The sequence below is a fragment of the Fundulus heteroclitus genome, chromosome 8 (assembly GCF_011125445.2).
Source record: "Fundulus heteroclitus isolate FHET01 chromosome 8, MU-UCD_Fhet_4.1, whole genome shotgun sequence".
NCBI classification, from domain to species: domain Eukaryota; kingdom Metazoa; phylum Chordata; class Actinopteri; order Cyprinodontiformes; family Fundulidae; genus Fundulus; species Fundulus heteroclitus.
The window spans coordinates 28,539,451-28,564,407 of NC_046368.1; the positions used below are offsets into that span (position 1 = coordinate 28,539,451).

Consider the following 24,957-nt stretch of genomic DNA (forward strand, 5'->3'; position numbering starts at 1 on the left):
ATAACAGACAACTGCGAGCTGCGCGTCTCAAGTGATGGGCCACCCTTTAATGCCATGCTCTAGCCTTAGATATACATTTATGCGCTTGATTCAAGAAGTATAAGAGTCATTTCTAGGTAGTTTATATAGTGATCTTACTATTTTGTTGGTAATATCGTATTTTTCTTTAATGGGAGCCTGTGTAATAAAAAAAAAACATCCTGCTCTTGAATGCAACACCTGCTCGTGCTTCCAGCGCTGTATGGGTACGGTGTTTATATTTATCAAATTCTAGGACTGGAAATTAATTCAGAATAAACTTGTCAAACAAAGTGGTTAAACTTCGGCGAGCATTTAAAGTTATCCTAGCTTGTTAGCTCGCGAGGCTAGGGGGAGGGAAGGTGCACTTCGTCCAACCGGAAGTTGGTGTTCTTCTTCGTGGGAGGAGGCTGTTGCTTAGTGCCACGTTGATGGAGACCAGTGGGGACGTGGAAATCTGTCCTGAGAGTCCGCCGCCGGGAGCCGGTAGCCCGTTTCTCTGCCTGCCCGCCTGCACGCCGTCGTTCCTCGGAGCAGAACCGAAGCGGGAACCTCTTCGGACCGGAGGCTGCGTCTGTTCGTGTCTTGGTTTTAGTGTCGCGTTCATGTGAGGAGCTGTCAAGAAGAGAAGGTAAGCCGCTTTAGAGAAGTAACAAGATCTCCGTGTGTTTGTGTGGAGGACTGCTTTTTTTTCCCCTCCATGGTTTATGGTAGCGAGCAGGGTGCTGAGGGAAACGCAGCATGTCCTTCGCCTGGACAGCTGGTGGAGCCGACGGTAACATCTGACCTCTTGTTTTAGCAGGAACGCTCCTTCTGTCGGAGCTTTTTAATCCTCCATCAGCTGTTAGCTCCCTGCTAGCTTTGGGGTTTTCATGGCTACATCAAATCTGACTCGACGTGGGTTTAATTCCCCCTTCCCAGCCCCTGCTGTCAGTAGTCACTGAAGCCGTGTGATAACAGGGCCCTCCTCTGTTACTCTGTAACTAAACCATAGAAGAAGCGGACGGAAGTGAGGAAAAAGAACCACTTCTGCATATGGAATGAGTGTCAAAGCGTGGTTTGTTGTTTATAAAGTTGGCCCTCTGGCTTGGTGCTCCCGGAGAAAGGGCTGACGTTGCAGACATCTCCGCAGGGAAACCTTCAGACCGGTGCTCAGATGGAGTTGTTGTGGCAGCAAGGAGCTCAGTGAGTCAAAAACAAAGCAACTATCCTGCAGAACATGGAAGGCACTGGGATCAGGTCCATTTAAAAGTCAGTGCTTATCAGACCCTTGTTCCCGGGAGGGTGACATGACTTTAGCATGGGTGCCACACAAAAAATAGTCCCAACCCTTGAACTGCCACACCCTTTATATTCAGCCGCCCTTTGATTTGAAACCTCTGAATAAAACGAGGTATCGTTCTGGGAAGAGGAGCATCTTGCTTTCCTTAATTTTTACTGCAATTTACAAGCTGTATGCAACGAAATTTCATATCTGTACGCACTCTGTGCATACAAAATGACAAATAAAGTTGTCTAAGTCTTCAGTGGGAGGGTGCATGGGGGTGGTGGGGGGGGTAAATATAGGGCGCTGCTGAAAAGATCTCTTCTGGGCGGTAACATCTGGAATAGTCTACGTATAATCGTGTACGTTTTTAGACCTGGGCCCCATCCCCACAGCATGATGCAGCCATGCTTCGCTGTGAGGAGGGTGCGCTCAAGTTTTCCGCCGCACACAACACCTGGCATGTAGGACATAATACCCACCCCACATAGTGAGGTGCTCTATGGAGGCACGCTGGGTTTTATTTAGGGCCATCAGAGTAGAGGGGGGCTGAATGCAAATGAATGCCACACTTATTTTTAGATTTTAGCCTGTAAAGCATTGTTGTTGTTGTTTTTTTGTTTTGTTTTTGTTTTTTTGTTTGTTTTTTCAATTGATGCCAGCCCCAGATTGTTTTTGTCTATCACATACATTCCCCGTAAAGTAAGTTGAAGTTTGCAGTTTTGATGGGATACCATATGGAAAAGTTACATTGGATGTAAAACCCTTTGTATAAAGCCCACATTGGATCATCCGAAGATATATGCATCCGACTGGGCGGTCTCGATGGCGGCTTTTCACCATCTCTGTTATTCATAGTTTAGATATATCTTCCAAGGTCGGCTTTTTTTAATTTATTTTGTGATACGCTGCCATGATTGCTAAACAAACCGCCGGGACAGGGTGGTAAGATAACACCCAATCTGTTTTTCTGTTTTTCCTCCAGGATGAAACTTAAAGAGATCAACCGCACAGCCATCCAGAGCTGGAGTCCTGCTCAGCACCACCCTATCTACCTGGCAACAGGTTGGAGCCTACAGCTACGACCCGCTGCAGAGGCTGCTGGGAATTAGTGTTCTGTTATTACCGATCGCCATTTAATGTCATTCTTACATTTGAATTCTGCTTGGAGTCTTGGTTGCGCAAATTATTAACTATTATATATAATTATATTCAATGCTACAAGGAAAGGAGGAATAGACACTAAAATGATCTGTTTTGCACTTTTGTAATTCCTTAGTGTTTTTGCCAGTTTTGCTAAAGCATCTATTTAAATGTCGACAGACTGTAGGAAAAGCTGCTTTTCTGTCTCTGCAGGAACATCGGCCCAGCAACTGGATGCCTCCTTCAGCACCAATGCCTCCTTAGAGTTCTTCGAGTTGGACTTGGCCGATCCGTCTCTGGACATGAAGTCATGCGGCAGCCTGTCCTCTCCTCACAGGTTGAGAAGAGGCCCCCCAGCACCACCATCGCTGTCCAATTCTTCTTTCTTGTGTGGCCTCTCTCACGTTCACGGTTCGCTCCCCCGTCTTCCCGCAGGTATCATAAACTGGTGTGGGGTCCCTACGGCATGGACAGCCAGGGCTACCCGTCTGGCGTCCTGGTCGCCGGCGGGGAGAACGGTAACGTCATCCTCTACGACTCTGCGAAGATCATGGCCGGAGAGAGCAACGTCATCATAGCTGAGAGCGACAGGCACACGGGGCCAGTGAGGGCCCTCGACGTCAACCATTTCCAAGTACGAGCCACCTGAGCCTGAATTTACCGCCACATAATCCGGCTTAGAGCTAAAGTCCCCTGCAAAAGTATTCACGCCCCTTTTAACTTTTTCCACATTAAGTCAAATTACATCCACAAACCAAAGAGTCAACGTTCTAGACAACGGCGGCACATACTTGTAAAAAAAAAAAAAAAAAAGAATGCATGGTGATCATAAATCAAAAACTGAAAAGTGTGGTTCTCCGTTGGGTCCAAAAGAACCACTTTTTACTGCAATTTCAGCCGCAATTCTACTGTGTTACGTCTTTATCATCTTTCTGTTTAGCTCCACACATGTTCATGTCTATCCCAACCAGCTTCCCCCGTTCTGCTTATGAAAATAAGCCTCACTAACAACCCTCTGAGGCCTTCACAGAACAGCTGGATTAAATTGCCACATCCCTCCCAAATAGACCGTAATCACTAATTAGGCGACCTCTGAAGGCAGTTAGCTGCACAGTCGGTCCCTTGGTGGAATAGCAGGTCAGACTGCATCCTTGATATGGGAGTCCAGGTTTGAATCCCAGTCACACCGGGAACAGCATGCGGCATAAAAGCTGTGTGCAAGTTGATTAAAGGAGCGGCTGTTAGGAGTTGCACAGATGAAATGATCTGAATAAAAATGCACACACCACGCTGCTTAGAGTTTTATATTTAAACAACTTGGACAAACTACTTTCTTTTCCCCTTCAGTTAGACCCTACTTCTTGTTGTTTGGTTATAAAAATCTCAATAAAACGCACCAGAGTTTGAAAACGATTGAGAAAGTCTAAGGGGTGGGAATACTTTTGCGAGGCTCAGGGAACCGATGGATTTATTTGCTCTGCTCTTTTCTTTCAGGCAAACTTGGTTGCGTCTGGTGGGAATGAATCAGAAATCTACATCTGGGACATGAATAACTTTGACGCTCCCATGACACCAGGACCCAAAGCACAGGTACGACAATGCTACCCGCAGCGTTCCTGGTGCTTAAGTTGCCATTCACCAGGGTTAACGTGGCTGTAACTGAAAACAGTGCCAGCTCCAAACCTTTAACGGCGTCCGATCTCAAACATTACCCACGCTGAGTTTGTCGACGTTCCTTATATCCGGTGCTGGATTAAGCTCAGCTTTGCCTTGTATAGACGATCCCTAAGAACGCTCTCGGGTTCTCTCCCTCTCCAAGCCCCAGGAGGACATCAGCTGCGTGGCGTGGAACAAACAGGTCCAGCACATCCTGGCCTCGGCCAGCCCCAGCGGCAAAGCCTCGGTGTGGGACCTCCGGAAGAACGACCTGATCATCAAAGTCAGCGACCACAGCAACAGAGTAGGTCCTCTCTGGCAGAGTGCATGCGTCGCACCGTGAGGTACTGAGGAAGGCGTTCTCCTTTTCTCACCCTGCTGCTGTGGCCTCGTGTGTCTGCCTGCAGATGCACTGCTCTGGACTGGCCTGGAACCCTGAAGTGGCCACTCAGCTGGTCTTGGCCTCTGAAGACGACCGGCTGCCCGTCATCCAGATGTGGGACCTGCGTTTTGCTACCTCTCCTCTCAAGGTTTTAGAGCATCACACACGGTAACGTTCCTGTTGAAGGCACCGGACCGTTCCCTCCATGTGCTGTTCTGTTTCAGATTTTATACAGGAGAAACTAAACAAAATCCATATTAATGAAACCAGGTCAGAGGCAGCTCTGTCGCCCTGTGTGCCGTCAGTCTAAAGTTTGCACCAAATCCCACAGAAACAGAATTTTGACCAGGTTTTAATCATCTAAGTCAAACGATGGCCTTGAATGTAGAGAATGGATGAGGATAATCAAGAACGTCACAGGAACCATCAAGGCTAAAGCCCGTCAGGACCTGCAGTATACTGAAGCACCAGTGTCGCGGTCCACAGAGACGGTTTTTACATTAACGAGGAGAGAGAGTACTGAACCAGAAGGAGGGGGGGGGGGCTCTTTTAGCTCCATCGATATTGTCCACATTGGCGAGCCTAACGCCTTCTGGAGACAAGCTTTATAAGCTTTTTATTTTTAGGCGTTTGGTCTCATTAAGAAATACACCTGAATGAATCAACATGAGGCTTTCAGATCCAAAGCATGGCGGCGGTAGCATCATGCTGAGGGTCTCTTCCTGTTGATGGTAAAATAAAGACATCGTCACCTCAAATGTTTAACAGCTAGATGGTTGAAGCTTGGCACAGTGGGCTGTTCCTGCAGGACGATGATGTCAGCCCCATCAAAACTCCTTTTGAAACAGATAAAGTAGATTAAGTTTTTTGTTTTTAATGAAAGCTTTTGTTTTTAGTTACACGTTTGCATCAAAATGACAGAAGAATTGTTCAGGTCACAGGATTTCTGCTGACAAGCAAATTCATTTTAATTGCAAAATTTTTTTCCCAACATAGGACTCTTTATAACGTTGTTCCTCTTTGAAAGTGTGAATGTTGGACATAGCTAGCCAAAGTTTATGCTTGATACTTAGCAGCTTCTTAACCCTTAACACCAAACCTTTTTTCTCCCCTTGTAATGTCCTCGTGGCAGATAGTGTTGCTCTGGCTGCAGTAGTGATGCCAGATGACTTCACTTTACCAAAGGAGGCTTTATATCTATACATCCTCACTATTTTACTGCTGTTAAGGTGTTCATTATTACCTGAAGCCGAGCGTGACAGAGTAAGAGAGGACAGGTCCACAAAGAAAACCATGGAGAGATGTCCACGGACACCTGCAAAGAGATAAAACACAAGGAAGAAACAAAACCTTGACCCTGGTGGAGAGAGCTGCAGGGCAGCACAGCTACTGTATTGAGTGTAGGTCTGAACTGTGCTCAGTGATGGGTGCAGGGGGCCACGCCTTCCCCCATCCAGGGACACCACGGTTATCTGGCTATTATCAAAACACCCATTAGGACTGAACGCATGTCAGTGAAGCTACACTTCTCCAAAGTGTGTGTGGGACCACGGTTTAGGAAAACCATCATCCTAATCTGTAGAAACCTTTCCGCCCGCTGACGTTTGCCTTTGCCCCGCCCTTTCATCTGCAGAGGTGTCCTGGCCATCGCCTGGAGCTTGGCTGACCCAGAGCTGCTTCTGAGCTGCGGGAAGGACAGCCGCATCTTGTGCTGGAATCCAAACACAGGCGAGGTAACGGCGTTACGCAGCAGCCAGGGAAGGTGTGCCCGTCTCCGTCGGGCTCCCTTCACTGCTGGCGGCTTTGTGTTTCTGAGCTCCGCGGCACCCGGCTGCACTAAAAGCTGTCCGGATGTAACGTCGGATTGATTGACACGAGAAAAAAACGATGGCCTCCACCCTCCAGGTGGTGTACGAGCTGCCCACCAGCAGCCAGTGGTGCTTCGACATCCAGTGGTGCCCCAGGAACCCGGCCGTGCTGTCGGCGGCGGGCTTCGACGGACACATCGACATCTACTCCATCATGGGCGGCAGCAGCCAGGCGCAGAGCCAGAGACACGCCGACCAGGTTAGGGGTTTGATTCCTGAAACATGGAGGCGATAAAAGCTGGAGTTTCTGATTCTGTGGAGAAAAAATAAACAACACGAAGCAAAATGTTTGCCGTGCCTTCCAAAGGTAATCATAGCCAGAGTATTTCATTTGGATTTTATGGGAGAGCGCAACAGGAAGTAACTGTGAAGCAGAAAAGCGTGGCATGTATTTATATTAATTTTCTTTTTATTCTGAAATCTAAATGAAATCTATTCCTACAAACCGCCTGTCATGTTCACCTGATCAGTGCAGACTCCACCTGAACTGAACGAATCTCTCCGTATGAATCCAGCCGTCCTGTTCAGGGTTAAAATTGTGGAGAATTTTAAAACATCGCCACTGTGAATGTGCCATCAATTCAGTTCAAAATAGAAGAAAAAAACTATCGCGACCTGACAAACAGGGCAAGAAGGGCAGCAGAGAAGCAGCCAAGAGGCCCAATGTGACTCTGGAGGAGCTGCAGAGATGTGCAGCTTAGGTAGGAGAATCTACTCACAGGACACTCTTTGGTTGGATCCTCTACAGATTTGGCCTTTATGGATGAGAGGCAAGTAGAGTTAGGACTTTATCCAGTCTGACTGGGCATCAGCTGTTCTGCTTTCAGCCTCTGTCTAAGCTCATACGGAGAAACATTACGAAAGAATTGGCGGGCAGGAAGCTATTTCCAAAAGCATGCCACGATTTTCATCTTCATGCGCTCGCTAGTGTCGGTTTGCTCCGTAAAATCCCAGTAAAGCATCGTACGGTTATGTCTGTGCCTCCTCGGTGACTAAATGTGAACGGTAATGGCATGAATAGTTTTGCAGGGCAGTGTGTGTGTTTATCGTTTACGTTGCCAAACTCAGGTGTGTTTTCAGCGTCTGCCTCTGTTTCAGATCAGCCACTCCTTCGGGAACATGGATCCTTTCGGGACGGGGCAAACGCTGCCTCCGCTGCAGCTGCCGCAGAGCGCCGCCCCCCCGGCTACAGTCAACCCCCTCAAGAAGCCCCCCAAGTGGATCCGCAGCCCAGTGGGAGCCTCCTTCGCCGTGAGTCCCGCTCGGCTTCGTCTCCTTCCCGGGGTAAACGGGCGACGTTTTTGACCTGCGGTGTTTTTTTTTGTCTCGTAGTTTGGAGGGAAGCTAGTGTCTCTGGAGAACGGCAAGGACGCGCAGCCTCAGCAGCACACGCCCCACGTCGTCCACATCAGTCAGGTGGTGACGGAAACGGCCTTCCTGAAGCGCTCCGGTCAGCTGCAGGCCACGCTGAGCTCGGGCGGCTTCGTGGACTTCTGCCGGGAGAAGATAGACGCGGCCGAGAACGAGTTTGAGAGAACGGTCTGGTCCTTCCTGAAGGTACGAGCTTCAGTCTTTAACTGAGAGGCTTGAAACGAACGGCTTTGGCTGAAACTCAGGGCTGCTTTTCTGTGTCACCAGGTGAATTTCGAAAGCGACGTCCGCAGCAGATACCTGGAACTCCTGGGTTACAACAAGGAGGAGGTGGCCTTAAAGGTGAGCGCCTGCCCCCCCCCCCCCGCGCTGTTGTCCGCGTAGACCGTCTGGAAGGAAATCTCAATACGTCTTGTGATTAACCTGTCCGTGCTGTTCACAGATCTCAGCTGCTTTAGAGAAGGAACCTGCTGGCATCCCTCAGGTAAGTTATCTCCTGCAGGTTTGAGGGAAATTGTTCATGATTTTTGGGAGACGGGTGCAAAACAATAACCTGTTTATTAAATCTGAGCCTTTTCTCAGTCGGGGACAGCTAAGGCAGAGGCTGGAGCTAACCCTGACTCTTAGATCATGTTAGTTGGTTAAACTTTATGTAGCCAATAAACTGGTCTTCATCTCACGGCTAAAGGTCACCTCGTGATCTTTGCAGAGGTCCCATTATATCCCCAGTACCAATGTTGCCTGACTGATATTGACTTCATTTATTGTCTGCCAGGGAGACAACTGTAATTCATGTTTTAGATCGTCTCTTCATCGTCAGACTTAAGGCTGTGGGTCTTAAGTTTTGCAATAAGGATGTGTTGCAAGGAGATTTCCTCTCTTTTTGAAGCCAGAAAAAGCTGGAGACAAAGGAGTGATTAACACATCTTAACTGAAATGACCTCATATTTAAGTAACGGCGCACTTTAATAAAAATCGTATTTATGCCCAGTAATTGTCATGTTCACATGTAGTCCAGAAACGGCAGTGGAAATCAGAGTAAAAGTGTCTGTTCTTTAAACGGAGTGAGTCATCTTTCCATTCAGACTATTGCAGACCACTAGTGAGGGTGTTTTTTTTTTTTTTTTTTTTGGATGAGTCACTTAAGTAGCAAGGAAAGTCCAACCAGTCTGGAGAAGAAAACGATACAGACAGTTTTGTGTTTGCAGGCCTGGTTCCGTTCATTTGGGAATGGGTGGATCATTTGTCCACCCGTTTGTCTGTCCTTTCATCCATCCTTCCTTCAGTACAACAGCTCTCTGTAACAACATAAAACCCAGGAATAGATTTCTCATTAAAGTGGAAATAACTCAAACCAGTACCACATCATGAAATGAGACGCTGTGGTGCTCCTTAGTCTCCCTTGGTTCTGAGTTTGGTCCTTATCCGGTGCTTTTTGGCTCCATAGCTGGACTCGGCTACTTCTGCCTCACTCCAGCCTCCGGCAGACCTCAGCCTGCCGCCACCTGCCGACACTCCAGAGGCGGCGTTCGACTTGATCGCCGCCTCCAACCTTCAGCCTGCAGCCACGCTCCAGTTGAATTCAACCCCTGATCCAGACGCCGAGGACACGGCCGAAGCCCAAGATGTTCCTAACAGCGAGCCGGACGCAAACATGGACCAGGAGGAGGAGGATGATGAGAAGCCAGAAGAAGAAGAAGAGGAGGAGGAAGAGATTCCTCTTAATGAGGTATGGTAGGACAAGAATGATTCAGTGGCTGCCTGTAAGGCTGTGCAGCTGCTACACTGGAAGCCGCTGCAGGGCACCCAGTTCAAGCTCGTCCTGGTGAGTTTGATGTAATGGCTCTGGTTGAAAAGGCTCATTGTCGGCTGTTTGGGAGGGAGCATGCAGGTTGGGTCTTGCCGTCAGGCCTTGCATACCATTCATAAGTCCACATTGGGAGCCACTGAGAGAAGTTTAATCAATGAGAATATGTGTCAGTCAAATCAATTCAGGTTCATTCAACTGAAGATGCTGCATTCATGTTGTATAACTCCTGTTGGAACAGCAGTGCAGCATTCAACACAGCAAACAATCTCACTTTAAGCAATTTAGGTTCTTTTTTTTGTTTGTTAAAAAGTTACAAGAACTTCCTTAAATTTTGCCGGTTAAATGCCTGCGGTCAAAGTGAGTCTCAACCACAGATCACAGACATATTTTAGACCAGCGATGAGTCCTGGGTTGCTCTTTGTGGCTTTGCAGCAGAGCAAGACGTGCCTATCCAACCTGCTGCAGCGTGAGACGGTCCTGATTCTGGCAATATACCACAGATGCTGTCTTGGTTTGCATTTTGTTTCTTGCACTGCAAAAAGAGAACTAAAAATAAGTAATGTTCTTGAAATGAGGTAAATGAGATTATCTGCCGAATGGAATAAGTATTTTGATCCCTAAAATAAGATAACTAGATATACCGCACTTGAAATAAGATGATGGAGATGAGTTGTTCTGATTTTAAGTGCAAAAATGTTATTCAGTTTCCAGATCATTTAAACATTCCTGCTCAAATCAAGGACAGATACACTAATTTCAATAAAGTTTTACTTACTCTTGGATCCCTTTTTGCAGTGTGCCGTTATGGTTCCCAACACCTGATGTTACAGTGATCAGACAAACAATCATAGTAGAGGACAGTCTAATGGGGAAGTATGGAAATAGGAAGTAGATTAAAGAAATGGACAGAAACACAAATATTCTGGAATATAAATCCTATATATTTGACCTTAAATGAAAGTAAAACATCCAAATATTTGTGACAAATTCTAAAATATTGAATAAAGTACAATACAGACAAGCCCATAATAATACAGCTGTTATAATAATACAAAATATTGGAAATAAAAACAAATGAAATAAATGTAATAGAAATAAAATGATATAATAGATAGATAATTAATAGATCAATAGATAATTTAAAAAAATGCTCTAAAAGTTTAGCTAAAACCCAAGCTGAATAGATAAATCTGTAGTTTGCTTTTAAAAACGTCTCAGCTGCCCTCAGGGCTTCAGATGAATTCTTACTGTAATGTGTTTGGACCCCAAAGCTGAGCCTCGGGGTCCCTCTATAGTTTAGGTTATAGCATCCAATGAACTATTTCTTATTAATAACTTCACTGTAAAGATCCTTGGATAAATGCACGTCCTCCTCCTTCTTTTCCATGATTTAAACTTATTTTGCAACCTTTAGTTTTGTGTAGAAACCCCGTTTGGTTTAACTCTTCAGGAGCTGCGCGCCCAGGTGGAAGTGGAGGAGAGCAGCCCCGTGGCGACGCCGGCGGAGATCCCACCCCCGGTTCCAACGCCCGCAGGAGGAGTCAGCCTCAGCGTCAGTCAAGGTAGCGCCGCTGTGGCGAATGGACGGAGGCGCAGCACGTTGGTGTTGGGATTTATGTGTGAAATCTTTTAGTTTCAAGCAGGAGGCAGTTTTACACTTAATGAAACCTGTTCTACTTAAACGAATGTGAGACGTGGGTTTAAATATTTTGAGAAAATCAACCGTTCTTTTTAGGATGGGTGGCTCCGCCCAGACGGCCCAGGCCCGGTTATTTAACCTATTTTTTTCTCTTTTCTTTTGACTTCCTACAAGATGTGGATGGGCTGATCACTCAGGCTCTGCTGACTGGAGACTTCGAGGGCGCCGTGGAGCTGTGTCTCCACGACAACCGAATGGCGGACAGCATCATCCTGGCCATCGCCGGAGGAGCCGAGCTGTTGGAGAAAACCCAGAGGAAGTATTTCAGCAAAGCAAACGGCAAGCTCACCAAGGTGACGTCTGAATGAAAGAGCCGCGCCGTGAGTTTATGTCTCAAAGAGGGAAAGTTATTTATGACGGACGCGTGCATCTGGCCTGCAGCTGATCAGCGCCGTGGTGATGAAGGACTGGCGTGACATCCTGCAGACGTGTGATCTGCAGAACTGGAGGGAGGCCCTGGCTGCCGTCATGACCTACGCTCAGCCCGAGGAGTTCTCTCCCCTCTGCGGTGACTCGCGTTTTTTGACGTTTTCCGTTCGCCTCGCCGGGTGTTAGCCAGCCGCTCGGACCGCCGCGACCACTTTAACCCGCTAACGCGCTTGTTTCAGACCTCCTGGGCAGCCGACTGGAGGCAGCAGAGGACCCCCGGCTTCAGTCGCAGGCCTGTCTGTGTTACATCTGCGCGGGTAACTTGGAGAAGCTGGTGTCGAGCTGGAGCAGAGCTCAGGACGGACACTGCCCTCTCTCCCTGCAGGTCTGTGTGTTGGCAGGTTTCTTCTTTAACTTTGACCTATCTTTGTGGCTATCTCAGTCCGATGTCTAAACTCTTTAAACACTTTTTTTTTTTTTTTTTCATCTGAACAGAGATAAAAAAAAAGGTCAAGGTTTGAGATGCACAATATCAGTCATAAGGATGAGGCATTCTGAGAAAACTAAGAATTATTTAAAAAAAATCTTTGTTTTCACTAATAGGTTTGAGAAAGGACGCTGGCATCATCACGACACTTTTAGTCCAGGTTTCACCAGCTGTGCACTATTGCTGTTTTCACACTCAATCTAAGGCCAGAAAAGCATCAAGAGACTTTTGTTTTTGTTTTAAATACATATAAAGGTTAAAGAACAAGCATAAAGCAATCAGTTTGATGTTTGATTCAAGCATTTTAGATTTCTAACTATACAGAACGTGAAAAGGGCAAAAATTAGTTGGGGGGGAAAAGTGACTTTATGTTCTCTTAAGCTTTAAGCTCATGTGATGTCAGGATATGACCACATATACATACTGACGGACACCCAAACTGGATCATTCGCACAAAGTTTGGCATAATTTTGCTGTTTCAATGTTACATTTTGTATTTTATCGTGATAAGTTCAATTGAAAGTCTGGCCAAACCCCTCTTACCAGGATGAAAGCTCTCCTTTTTGATGACTTTTAATGACCCATCCTTTTTAGAAGATACTGACCAATTTTGAGGCCGATTCCTCAAAGTCACTAAGAGTTTGCCAAGTTTGTCGTGTAAACCCTTTAAAATGGAGAACCAACCATGCGCACAACAAACATACTATCATGTTTGGCTGTGGGAGGAAGCAGGAGATGTAAACTCCCTGCAGAATTACAGGCCAGGATTCAAACCCAGGATTCTTGCTGTAACACAGTGTCACCAGCTGTGCAGCCCTTTTGGGTTTGCTGAGGGTTTTGAGCATCATTTCAGCAGGCCTTTGTGCTGCCCTCAGAGTCGGGCCTAATAAAAAGGCTGCATCCTTTATACAGTATGTATATAAAGTTAAGAGAATCAGACTAACTCTGTCCTTAAAGCCTCAGGGAGAAGCAGAAGCCAAAGCATAGCTGGAACCTGAGCGTAGCCTTTATCAGATTCTTTCATAGAAACGATGGCTGCTTGTGTCCTGCTGGTTGAAAACCTCCATTCTGATTGTTGCGTGCTTTGCCTGTGTTGTTGGTGAACGTCAGGACCTGGTGGAGAAGGTGGTGGTGCTGCGGCGTGCGGTGGAGCTGACCCAGCGCTCCGGCCCCGCCGCCATCGGCATCCTGCTGGCTGAGAAGATGAGCCAGTACGCCGACCTGCTGGCCTCTCAGGGCAGTCTGTCCACGGCCATCACATACCTGCCCGACAACACCAACCAGGTAGCGTACAGCAGTCTGGCCCACCCGTTTCCAGGCTTCGTTTAACTCGACATGAATGCGTCAAAGCGCGGCTGCTGGTGAGGTTTTGATTCAGCACTCCAGGACTAAACTGAGTCTAAATCCGTCCATCCAGGCCGCCGTGCAGCAGCTTCGTGACCGGCTCATCCGGGCTCTGGGACAGCAAGCGGCTCCAGCACAGACCCACAGAGCTGCGGCTCAGCTGCCCAGAGGACCCACTCAGCCCACTCAGCCCGGCTCTGCTCCCCCCCAGCCTCCGTTCTCCCCGGTCCAGCCGGCCATGGTTCCCCACCCTGCTGCAGGAGCCCCAGCCCCCGGACCTTCTTCACCCGCCTCCGCCCCGCCTCAGCCACAGTATTACCAGCCGGTAGGTTCTCTCAGGATCGACACGTAGCGAGCCAATCAATGGGTGAAGGGGCTTTGTCCTTTTGTGAATGCATTTCCTTTTAGCCACGGTTTGAATACGAATTATAAAGCAGCTGTTCTGAAGGCGTAAATATAACGAGTGAGGGTGCACTTTCAGCGTCCTCTCAGGTCTAGGTCAGACCTGGGCTCTTATAAATTACTATTATCTGTCCATTGGTCTTAAAGGGATCGCTCTTGTTTTAGGTATGGTTGCGTTACGCAGCATCCTTAGTCAACCTGTTATTGTAATGGACAGCAGTCGCCTGGAGTTGAGAATCAGAGCAGCTCTTATTGAGCTTTTTCCCATTTTGTGACATAACGACCGCACGCTTCGGCTTTGCACTTCTTTGTGATGGCACATAATCTTGGAGTTGATTTCCATTTTCACAAATGAAGTCACTAAATAAAATAGTCTTCAAAAGTCACCTAATTAGTCAGTAGGGTAAACGTGCATGTTATTTAATCACGTCAGGAATCCGTCTGCTCTGTTCACTATTATTCACTAACGCATCTTTAGGAGCAAGAAGAAAGGGCAGGGAGGAAGTTAGAGAGACGTTTTTAAAGCAGGATTTTGGTTATAAAATCATTCCTCAAATCCTGAACATGTGGCAGAGCTCTGTGCAACACGTCATCTGAAAAGGGACGGACTTCGGCGAAGCTACCAAGACCTACGTGGCTGAAAAGAGCATTAGTTATAGAAGCAGCCACGGTTGCTCTGGAGGAGCTGTAGAGAGTCCTCCAGAGTTTGGGTTAAGGTTTAAGTCAGGTGGACAGGACAAACAATGATGTGCACTCTACAAATCTGGCCTTTTTTATTATTTATTTATTGCTGTAAACTTAACACTGCCGAACCACCTGAACAGACCAGCTGCTGGGAAGATGAATGGAGATAAATGCAGGACAATCCTGCAAGAAAACTAGTTGGAGGCTGCAGAAGAAGGTTCTGGATAGCCCTAAACGTACAGCCAGCAGTGGTTTGCATCAAAGCCAAGGAACGTGTTAGTTGCTCAAACTCCACACCTACATCCAACATCAGCGGCCAGACTAGAAAAGTGATGCTCTGCAGCCAGCGTGACTGAGCAAAGATCGCTGTGCAAAAACAACTCCGTCTCTTCGTACGCTAAGCTGTTACAGACATGCTTTAAAAAGGCGGTTCTACAAACTATACTGAATAGAATTGCATACCACACATTAAGCTTTTATTTTAAAAAAGCTGTATAATCGTCCTTCCATGGAATCCCAGTAACATAAATGAAAGTTTGTGGTTGTGGAACGTAGCACGGTTCAGAGGGTGGTCATACTTCACAGATCAGGGGGGACGTTTCTCACTGCTCCCTAAAACAGAACCTTCAAACCAAAGAACCCGGCAGCTTCGCTCTGCATGTTGTCTGTTTCTCACATGGCGGGTGTTTAATGTTAATATTTAATACCGGATGACTGCTGTCCACTGACTGCTCACAGGTGCTCCGCGCAACCCCACTTTAAAAAAAAAAAAAGGAGCTGTCCCTTTAAGTGGTCTTCATAGTGGTGTTTGGTGTGTCCCCCCCTCTCTCTCTCTCTCTGTCTCTCCCTCCCCGCCATGCTGTGGCCATCATCCCTCTGTGGCATCACCCTGTGTCTCTATTTGCTTCAGGTGAGGGCTGCCTCCACTGTCACCTCCTGGAGTAACCAAACTCCCACAGCCCTCCCAAATGTCCCTCCTCCTCCTCCTCCTCATGTAGGCAGCGCCCCAGACCAGCAGGTATACAAAGCTCCATCCCTGTCTTGGCACACATCTCCTAGCAAATAGTAACAAAACAAAACAAAGTAAACTACTTTGACTTGATGATTTCTTGAAGCCATGTTCCACGTCCAAATTGCCACATCCATAAACGCGCTTCGTCTGTGGCGACGCCTTCATCTGTTGCGACACGCCGCTTCCTGTCAAACGTTTCCTCTCTCCTGACACATTTACTGTCTCCACGATGTCTTTGCTTTGGTTCTGATTATTTCACCGCATGATTGCCACATCTGAATACCTGCGGTGCTTCGATAACTGATATAGCTGAACTGATTGCTGCTGATGTATTCTTTCTTGCGTTGCTAAAACGGCTTGGACTCTTCCAGGTGGAGCCCATGAACCCCATGTACGGGCTGCCAGCCTCCAGCACACCAGCCGCCTCCTCGGCCGCCTCCACTCCTGCGTACATGTACTCCCATCAGTACCAGCGTAAGTGTGGCTTCAAGAGGCCTCGCCGTCCCACGGAGACGGTTCGGGATGATTTATGGGTTCATGTGTTTAGAAAGACTGTTAGCCTGAAATGGGAATATAATGTTGATGTTTAGTACTTCAGCAAATACTATGAAATACACTGATCAGGCATAACATTATGACCAGCAGCAGCACCTTGAGGCTCAGCGCCGATGCAGTTCCTTTACACCGTAATTGGTGAAACGCTGAATATTCTGACAGCTCTCTGTCAGAACCAGCAGCATCTTCAGCAGTTTGGAGCTCATCTGTCTGATTGGACCACTGGGTCCTGCCTATGACCACGTCACCCTTCACCACTATTGCTCAGACGAGCTGCAGTTTTAAAGATGTTCTGGCCCAGTTTGGTCCCAGTCAAACATAGGTCCAGTCTTTAGTTTTCTTCCTTTTTCTATTTTAGGGAATATAGGTTCCCTTCCTGCCTGCTATATCCAAACCATCAATAGGTGCCACGATGAAGAGATGGTTGTTAATGCTTCTCAAGTCAAGTTTGTTTGTACAGCACGTTTCAGCACCAAAGTGCTTTATCGTGAAATCATACAAATCATCATCATCCTGAATGCATTGAAACGGTCACTGGTTGTGAGACCAGTGACAAACATTAAATTGTGTCAACTGAAAATCATCAATACACATCAAATGTGTTGGTCAGTGTTCCTGTTACTATGGGTCAAAAGCAACTGTATAAACAGAATGGCTTTTCAGTTGTGATTTAAAAGAACTCAAAAGTGTTTGAGCTGATTTGTAGTTTTCTGGAAGTTTTTTTTCCAGATTTGTGGAGCATAGGAGCTGAATGCTGCTTCTCCATGTTTGGTTCTGGTTCTGGGTATGCAGGGTAGACCAGAACCAGAGGATCTGACTGCTCTAATAGTCACTTCACTTTTCAGTAGTCATAATCTTATGCCTGATCGGTGTATTGTTTGCATTTGCCATATGTTACAACGTTTGGATTTGTTTGCGAATACTTTTCCGCATTAGTCCAGGGTGCTGGAGGGACCGGCGTTTTCTGAGGATGTAAGCTGAGTATGGGTATCTCAGCTCTGTCCCTCCCCCACCTGCTGCTGCACACTGCTGGCCAGATGGCTGAAAGGAGGAGGAAGAAAGGCAATCTCAGTAGTTTGGGAAAAACACTGGTCTGATTAAATGTCAACTAAATTTAGTTTATTTAGATTTCAGGTGTTTATATGTAATATTGTGCTTGTGTTTTTGTTGCTATTTAACTTTATAGGGGTTAGTGTTAGATGAATCCAAGCTGCTGATATATAAAGGTGGGTTAAATATTCTGGCTATCTGCTCAGGCAGGACCTGCAGTCACCTGCTGAACTCACTCCCTGCCTGTAGCTTGCCTTAATAAAAGTGGCCAGGTCTTTAGTTCCCACTCTAGGAACTAAAGACCACGAACTATAATGAACAGAAATGCATCCAAACAGCAAATTGTCTCCTTTTTGTAAGTAGAAATGTTGCAGCCTTCTGACCAGCAGCGTGCAGCAACAGGTGGGGGTGGGGGCAACGCTGCATTACTCTGCTCTCCGTGTATCTGTAGAAAACTCCAGTCCTTTTTCTCATTGAAAGGTGTTGAATCTGTAGGAGTTCTGAGGCAGCTGTAACTGGCTGTTAACGTTTTCAGACCTGGGTCTGCTTTATGACTGCTAGCCTGACTATAAAACGCTGGTCTATGAAAACCTGGCGGCAGGAAGAAGTGTTGCTTTAAAACACCGGCAAACATTTCTCCGTGGAGATGTTTGATTGTCATGTCTGCTCCTCCGTGTGAGTTTTCTGTTAACTCTCTGCTTGTTGTGCCCTCTGAGCTGCATGAGCTGCATTTTTCACTAACAGAAGCTCCTGTGTGCCTCCCAGCCTACCCCCAGGCCAACCAGTACCCGCCTGGAGCTGGGGGGGCTCCTGTCTATCAGCCTCTACAGTACTCCTCTGCTGCTCCTCCTCAAAGTCCTCCTGCTGAGCCCTCCTCCCTTCCTCACCCCCCCGGCTTCCTCTCTCAGTACACTCAGCCCGTCCCATCTCAGCCAGCGCCGCCGCCTCTCTATCCGGGACAGCCTCCTGTCAGCCAGGGCATGTCCTCCTCTCACCCTCCTTTCTCTCCCACCTCCTCTTCCTTCTCCGCTCCTCCGTCCTCCGGAGCGCCTTTCCAGCATGGCGGGCCAGGATCTCCTGTGTCGTACATGCCTCCTCCTCTTCATCCTCCGCCGAGCGGAGTCCCAGGTACACGGCTAGACGCTGAGAACAGGTCTGCATGGCTCTGATCATCCTCACTACTGTCCTGCTAACCGACTCTCTCAGCCTCACAGTTTAGTTTGAGGCAAAGATGGGAAGTGACCATAGCTGAATGTCTGCAGGGACAGAAGCATCTGTAGACAGTTCAGGCCTCCCACTGACTTTACTGTGTTTTTATTACGGCAAAGAAAATTCACTGTTGCTGTTCATGATCATCACGTTTATTTTGTAGAAACATAGAATTAGATTTCTTCCAGTAGTGCACATTTTCCTGCTATTTTTATGGGGATTAGTTAGAAATGTATAAAAGAAAATTGTAAAATATGTGAAAATGAAAGTGTAATCTCCCAGTTTTACTAAACGTTTTAGTTATAAATAGTGAGTTCAAACAACAAGGTTAATCTTTAAGCACAGTAAATTAGTTTGGTAATATTAATGTGACGATGTTGGTGATAAACTTTAAAAAGTACATTTTAAAGTAATAAATATCAATATTGGAAATATATATATATATATATATATATATAGATATATATATATATATATAGATATATATATATATATATATATATATATATATATATATATATATATATATATATATATATATATATATATATATATATATATATATAGTGAATTACAGTGTTCTCCACACACACACTAGAGTCCCTGGTCATTGAAAGGGGCTCAGAGTTTGTGTTTATACCGCAGACACCAAAAAATTCAAGTTTAAATTCCAAAAAGTTTGTTACATTTCTGTAAAAAATAATTGTGGGTGACAATGTAATTTTTGTTACAAAAAAAAGGCCCCTATTTAATTTCTAAACAATTTACTGTGCTAAGACAAACCTAGTGCTGGACGATATGGCCAAAACTTATGTCACAATATATTTCTTATTTACGGTCGATACAATGGAAATACAATATTGAAATAAACAAAATAAAAGTCTCCGAAACCAACGATACACATAACAGATGCCTGTACAAACACAAACATATGACAATTAGCGCAGAACAGGGTTGGAAGATTGTTCTTTAGTCATGTTAGTTAAACTAAATACATTCAGGTGAGAAAGTAATGGAAACTGTTCCGCTGCTGGTTGGGTCAGAGAAAGGGTCATTCTCCTTTCCACGTGTCACATGCTCGCTGGGAGCTCTCTGATTGGCTGAGAGCTAAGAAGGCAGGCGGAAATCATTAATGGGAGAATGTCTAAATTAGATGAAGTAAATTTGCATGGCTTTCTGTTGGTAATGATTCAAAATGAAAGGTACAATAAAGATATATTGATCTCTAATCTGGAAACGGTTTATTTAACCTGAGTTGGTACTTGATTTGTTTTTTGATTATCGAACAACAATCTAGCAAAGAAATCAAGCTTTAGTTTAACTGGTGGAGATGTGATCACTTAGTAAAACACTGATATTTAAGCTATATGAAAGTATTGGACAGTTACTACACTTGGTTATCAGTTTAAGCTTCTTTAGCTTTTATAAAGGCATAACAAATGCCACTAAGTGTTGACAAATGTTCAAAAGCTAAAACAAGCAGCTGAACAGTGTGTTGTCTGTAGGACCTCAGAATGGCTGGAACGACCCCCCAGCTCTGACCCGGGCACCAAAGAAGAAGGTAAACCTGCATTAATTATTCTTTTTAAAATTTGGGTGCTACTAGCAGCTCTAAAAACTGTCTTATAAATCATCTTGTGGTCTTATTGATCAACGTCTGCTGCCTGATCAGGCTCTGCTTATCAGTCCGCGGTAAGCAGCAAGTTTGGAAATGGTCTACAACCATGAATCCAGGGTGGATCATTGGCATTTTTCACTAAAAGCTCAGGAAATCCTCCACACTAAACAGGCTTTTCCCCAGTTGTTGGAACAGATTCTGTTGATTAGGCGAGGTGTGATTGAAGACCAATCATACACCACATGATTTTACTACCTGTTTGGGCTCTAGAAAACTTGAAATCCAGTTTGCACTGGTCCTGTGATTCTGCAGCTGGGTCTAAAAGGCCAAAGACGATGCTGAATCTGCAAACAAGATGAATATAAAACCATACATGTCCTTTTTAGGATGTACATTTAGTCTAGGCTAAACGAGTCCTTACTGGACCAGTCCAAGGCTTGTAGATGTTGAAATAGAGCTGACCTTAGTCCAAAAGCTGTGGGCCTAAGATTGGAAGCCAAATGGAGTATCGGCTTCTACTGCTACTCACGCAGGTTTAAAATGAGTACATTGGACTCAAATGTTCTTGTATTTTTTATTTTTCAAATGCAGAGAAACTGATAAAAATGTGAGTTTATAAAAAGTTGTGTGAAAGCCTTTTAAAAAAGCTGCACCTATTGGTGAATTGCTGTTGGTTGGTCACCTAAATTCCTACTGAAATCTAAAGTTTGTGCTTGTAATGTGTCAAAATGTAAGAAATGAAGGGGTATGAACCGTTTTAACTGAGCTGAGCAGTGTTTCATGTTGCACAACTGAAGAGTTGAGCCTGTTTGACTAAATGCAGGCGACTTGATTTTATTCAGCTTAGAAAAAAATGCCTGACCACTTTTAGGGAAACCTACTCCTAATCTGAGTTGTGGGATGTGTTGGTGAGATAAATCTTACTAAGGTTGAATTTTTTTTTATTTATCCAGCAGATTCCAGAGAACTACACCCCACCCGCCCCGATAACGGCGCCCATCTTGACCCCGCTGGGTGCCGACACTCAGGCCCAGCCCATGTCCTCTGGAGCCCCTCAGGCCATGGTGCAGGGTCTCCACGGTGCCCAGGTGCAATACTCAGGCATGCATCAGACACAGCTCCCCTCTCAGGCCATGAACCCGCCGATGCCCAACTCCAGCATGGAGGGTGCGCCCGGAGCGCCGACAGGAGACGCCGTTCAGGTACGCGCTTCTCCGGTGACGCCGACTCTGGAGACGTGAGGATAAAGTTTCACGTGACTCGTCCATGTCTCAATACTCGTAGCCTCTGCAGTCGATCCCTGCTGAGAAGATCACGAAGAAGCCCATCCCCGATGAGCACTTGGTCCTGAAGACCACATTCGAAGGGCTGATCCAGAAGTGCTTGACCGTAGCCACCGACCCTGTGAGTGGTGTCCTGGAGAGGCAGTGTGGTCCAGCTCTGTGTTAATAAATAGGAACCTGTGTCTTATCTGTTATCTGTGTCGCTGCTATGTTTCACAGCAAACCAAGAGGAAGCTCGACGATGCCAACAAGCGCTTGGAGGCCCTCTACGACAAACTCCGAGAGCAGACGGTGAGTTTAGCTGTGCTGACACAGAGCTCAGTGCGAAGCCTGGGACAAGGGTGGCTACAGCGCTTTAAAGTTGAGATAGAAAGGAGCGCGTCTAGAGCAGTTTTACCGTGTGTGATGGAGGATTATGTTTTTTTTTTTTTTTTTTTTTTTCAAGAATTTTACTGTATGCTGGGCGCCTCCAGCGATCAGCGAGAGCAGTCACATGACGAAAACACAGCCGTGACGTCCGTGTAGTCAAACATCCTCCAGCGTGTGTCGAGAACCACTACTTCACAAATTTGTTACGTACTCTGAAAGGATTGTTAAATAGTCATTACAGTGGTCTATTGTACTGCTGCCAAGTGTAAGAATGGATTTGGATCGGGGAAAGGAATGTTTAATTATCTGATGGACTCGGTTTTGCGTCAAATTTGGATCCAGAAAGGCTGGGTATAGCTACCCCCATTGAATCCCTATCACTGCCATGCTGCCTACTAGCATCATCATCATCGCTAGTACTCCCCTCTCCACTTCCCTCAGTGTTGTCCCGGAGTTCACGCCTCACTATCGGCTCAAAAGCACATGGCCGGACACGGCACTCTTCGTTTTTTAACATCCAATTGGTTACACTGCAAAAACGGAACTAAAAATAAGTAAAATTTTCTTATAATTAGTGTATCTGTCCTTGATTTGAGCAGGTAAATAAGATGATCTGCCAATAGAATAAGATTTGTGCACTTAAAATAGGAACAATTCATCTCCATCATCTTATTCCAAGTGCAGGATGTCTAATTATCTTAATTTAGGGGTAAAAATACTCATTCCATTGGCAAATGATCTAATTTACCTGCTCAGATCAAGGACAAAAACACTATGTTTAAGAACATTTTGCTTATTTTTAGATCCGTTTTTGCAGTGTAGCTTCGTATTCGTCCTCGTTTAAGGTTAAAAACTCCATCACAAAGATGAATAAACATTGACTCGCTATGTAAAATGCCTACTTCCTGATATCATGTTTGACTAAACTAATGTCACGGCATCCTACAGCGCCTCCTTGTGGCTAAGACAGTGGGTCGCATGACTGAATGAGGAATTTAGCATCGTCTGCTATCTTAGTGAATTATTTTATGCTATAACCAACAAAACTCGTAAATTTTCTTTTGTTTTCAAATGAGAAACTAAAAGTATGTGGTTTTCTATTTGAACTAGGGCTGGGCGATAAATCAATTTAATCGATTAATTCGAATTTACAATTCTTTAAGATTTCATTTTTGGAAAATCTGGATTTTATTTTGCCAATACACTCATTGGGTTTCCATGAAGAGAACAGCATGTGATGCTGAATATATGTTTAGGCAAATGTATTGTCAAAATATTGTTAAGTAGTCATTTACTTATTTACTTTCTTTTTAACTTAGTTTGAAGTTCACAAGTGCAGTGAAGCCTGTTCTTAGCTCAATGTGTAATACCACTAGCAGCAAATGTTTTGTTATATTTTCATTGTTTATAATGGCACGGCTGCCATCTTGTTTTACAAGCATGTTTCACAGCTTGTTTTTAGTTGCACTTTGAATTCAGGTCAACTCCCTGACGAAATGCTTGACATAAAAGCAAGGTTTTAAAATTTCTTTTTATGAAACAAAAAGGAGGAAAAAAATCGATTAATCGGATTTGGTATGATAAAATCGGAGATTTATTTTTTTAATTCATATCGCCCAACCCTAATTTGAACTTTAACTTTCACTTCTTTAGTGACATTTTATGCTCATTTTTCTCTGCAAAATGCCTGGAGCTCAGTCAGCTTGGATAATGCACTTTGACTAGGCCATATGGAGACAGACGTATACTAAACTATTAGCTCATTCACACTTTTCAGATTTTCTTTGTTAAAGTTGTATGAGTTTACTTTCAACATTTATATGAATCCATTAGAACCGCCATAAACAAAATACCCTTTAAAAAAAAAAAACATTATCACCTGGCTGGAAGAGTTTTGATCTAACGCTGTTGTTTTTGTTTTTTCCTCCTCCGCTCAGCTCTCTCCCGCCATCATTGGAGGCCTCCATAACATAGCGAGGACCATCGAGTCTCGATCCTACGCGGAGGGCCTCAACATCCACACCCACATCGTCAGCAACAGCAACTTCAGCGAGACGTCCGCGTTCATGCCCGTGCTGAAGGTGGTGCTGACGCAAGCCAACAAGCTCGGCGTCTGAGGTCCGGGCCTCTCGTCCGGGCGGCCCGAGCCGGGAGTCCGTCGGCCGCTTGTTTCACAAGCGATGCAAATGACTCGAGCCTTCTCGACAGGAACGATCAGCTTTTCTTGGTGCCATTCGTGTTTTTACGACGCAACTCAAAACAAGCCATGCGGCCAGTCACGCTCGGTGGTGAAAGTAAATACTGAGTCAGTTAAAGGGCTATTCAGAGATACTGCGTCAACCTTTACATAGGCTGGCAAGTCCTGCGTAATGTTGATAGCTGAGGAGGTTAATTAATATGCATAACTGTATTTGAGGTAAAATTAAAGGTGGGAAAAATGTTAGCAGTGATGACAAAGAAACATAAGGGATTTAACGGACATGCCTATGTTCCAAATCAGTGTTATAATATCATAATTTAAAGCTACTATCAATTATGTCTTAGTAGCAGATTTCTGCTGCATGCTTTAAGCTCAAAATTCATGCGATAAGGAAAGCTTTAGATGTAGGAAACCTTTGCTTCTTAATCTTTATAATCTCTAATCTGTGCACTACATCAGCGCTTCCATACCTTACACCCCATGGATCCATTGCTTTTTCTAATTTAGGCGCCGGCTGCGTTGGCCTGCACACAATTTGCAGTGACCCTGCAGACGAGCGTGTTGATAAACTGTTCAATCAAACCAAAAGTCCAATAAAAACTGGGCGGTCTATAATCCATGCCAGTTCTTCTTTTTTTAAAACGCATGCTGGTGTCGTAACGTCACCTTCAGCTCACTTACTTTCACCACTGGTGTTGCTGCAGTCAACATATTGGACCAACGTGTCGGTGTGCAGCAGCGTAGCCCCTCCAATGGGGGGAGGTCGATGTTTTATTGGATTTTCCTCGTTTTGTTCTGTTTGACTTTATTTTATTATTTTTTTTTTTTAGTAATAATCACCAGGCTCAGCAGAGTGCAATGAACTTTACAGAAACAAGCTTTTATTGTATTTCAGCGTTTGCATGCTCTCACACATGCTCGACTGTCTTTAAGGAGGTAGAGGTAATTATGTGCTGATTTAATCGGACCTCGGAGGGGAACTGGAAGGAGGCTCGTACTTGATATTCATTCCAGCGATGATGAGGGCTGCAGCCTGACCGGGCGACCTCACTTTCTGTTCTGCTCTAGAAGACAAGTTTTTTTTTTTTTGACTGACTACAGGCAATATTTTCAATAAATAGTATTTATTTACAATATACCTTGTATGTTTTGAACTCTTTTTAA

At 45.3% G+C, this 24,957-nt stretch overlaps 1 protein-coding gene across 5 annotated transcripts; it reads left to right on the forward strand.

Moving 5' to 3' along the window:
• Positions 1-387: 387 nt before the first annotated feature.
• sec31a (SEC31 homolog A, COPII coat complex component) lies at positions 388-24,931 on the forward strand. 5 transcript variants are annotated; one of them, XM_021320044.2, is made up of 28 exons: positions 388-649; positions 2,268-2,347; positions 2,639-2,762; positions 2,861-3,059; positions 3,920-4,015; positions 4,245-4,385; positions 4,489-4,631; positions 6,097-6,196; positions 6,369-6,530; positions 7,430-7,582; positions 7,664-7,888; positions 7,970-8,044; positions 8,145-8,186; positions 9,150-9,431; positions 10,963-11,074; positions 11,326-11,504; positions 11,593-11,719; positions 11,820-11,965; positions 13,178-13,351; positions 13,485-13,736; positions 15,408-15,515; positions 15,881-15,983; positions 17,880-18,242; positions 19,829-19,884; positions 20,898-21,143; positions 21,226-21,345; positions 21,444-21,515; positions 23,531-24,931. In XM_021320044.2, exons 2-28 carry the CDS (start codon positions 2,269-2,271, stop codon positions 23,708-23,710), a joined length of 4,059 nt encoding a protein of 1,352 aa, XP_021175719.2. In that variant the 5' UTR covers positions 388-649; position 2,268; the 3' UTR covers positions 23,711-24,931. The 5 variants fall into 5 exon arrangements, with proteins under 5 accessions (XP_021175719.2, XP_012725101.2, XP_021175721.2 ...); XM_012869647.3 differs by having other exon boundaries at positions 389-649; positions 20,895-21,143; XM_021320046.2 differs by lacking the exon at positions 17,880-18,242 and having other exon boundaries at positions 389-649.
• Positions 24,932-24,957: the final 26 nt, after the last annotated feature.

Excerpts from the sequence above, each read along its gene's own strand:
- sec31a (XM_012869647.3), top strand. The coding sequence starts at position 2,269 with ATGAAACTTAAAGAGATCAACCGCACAGCCATCCAGAGCTGGAGTCCT. Across the intron at positions 3,060-3,919 it reads TCGACGTCAACCATTTCCAA|GCAAACTTGGTTGCGTCTGG; the intron begins GTACGAGCCACC and ends CTTTTCTTTCAG. Across the intron at positions 18,243-19,828 it reads TCCGCCGAGCGGAGTCCCAG|GACCTCAGAATGGCTGGAAC; the intron begins GTACACGGCTAG and ends TGTTGTCTGTAG.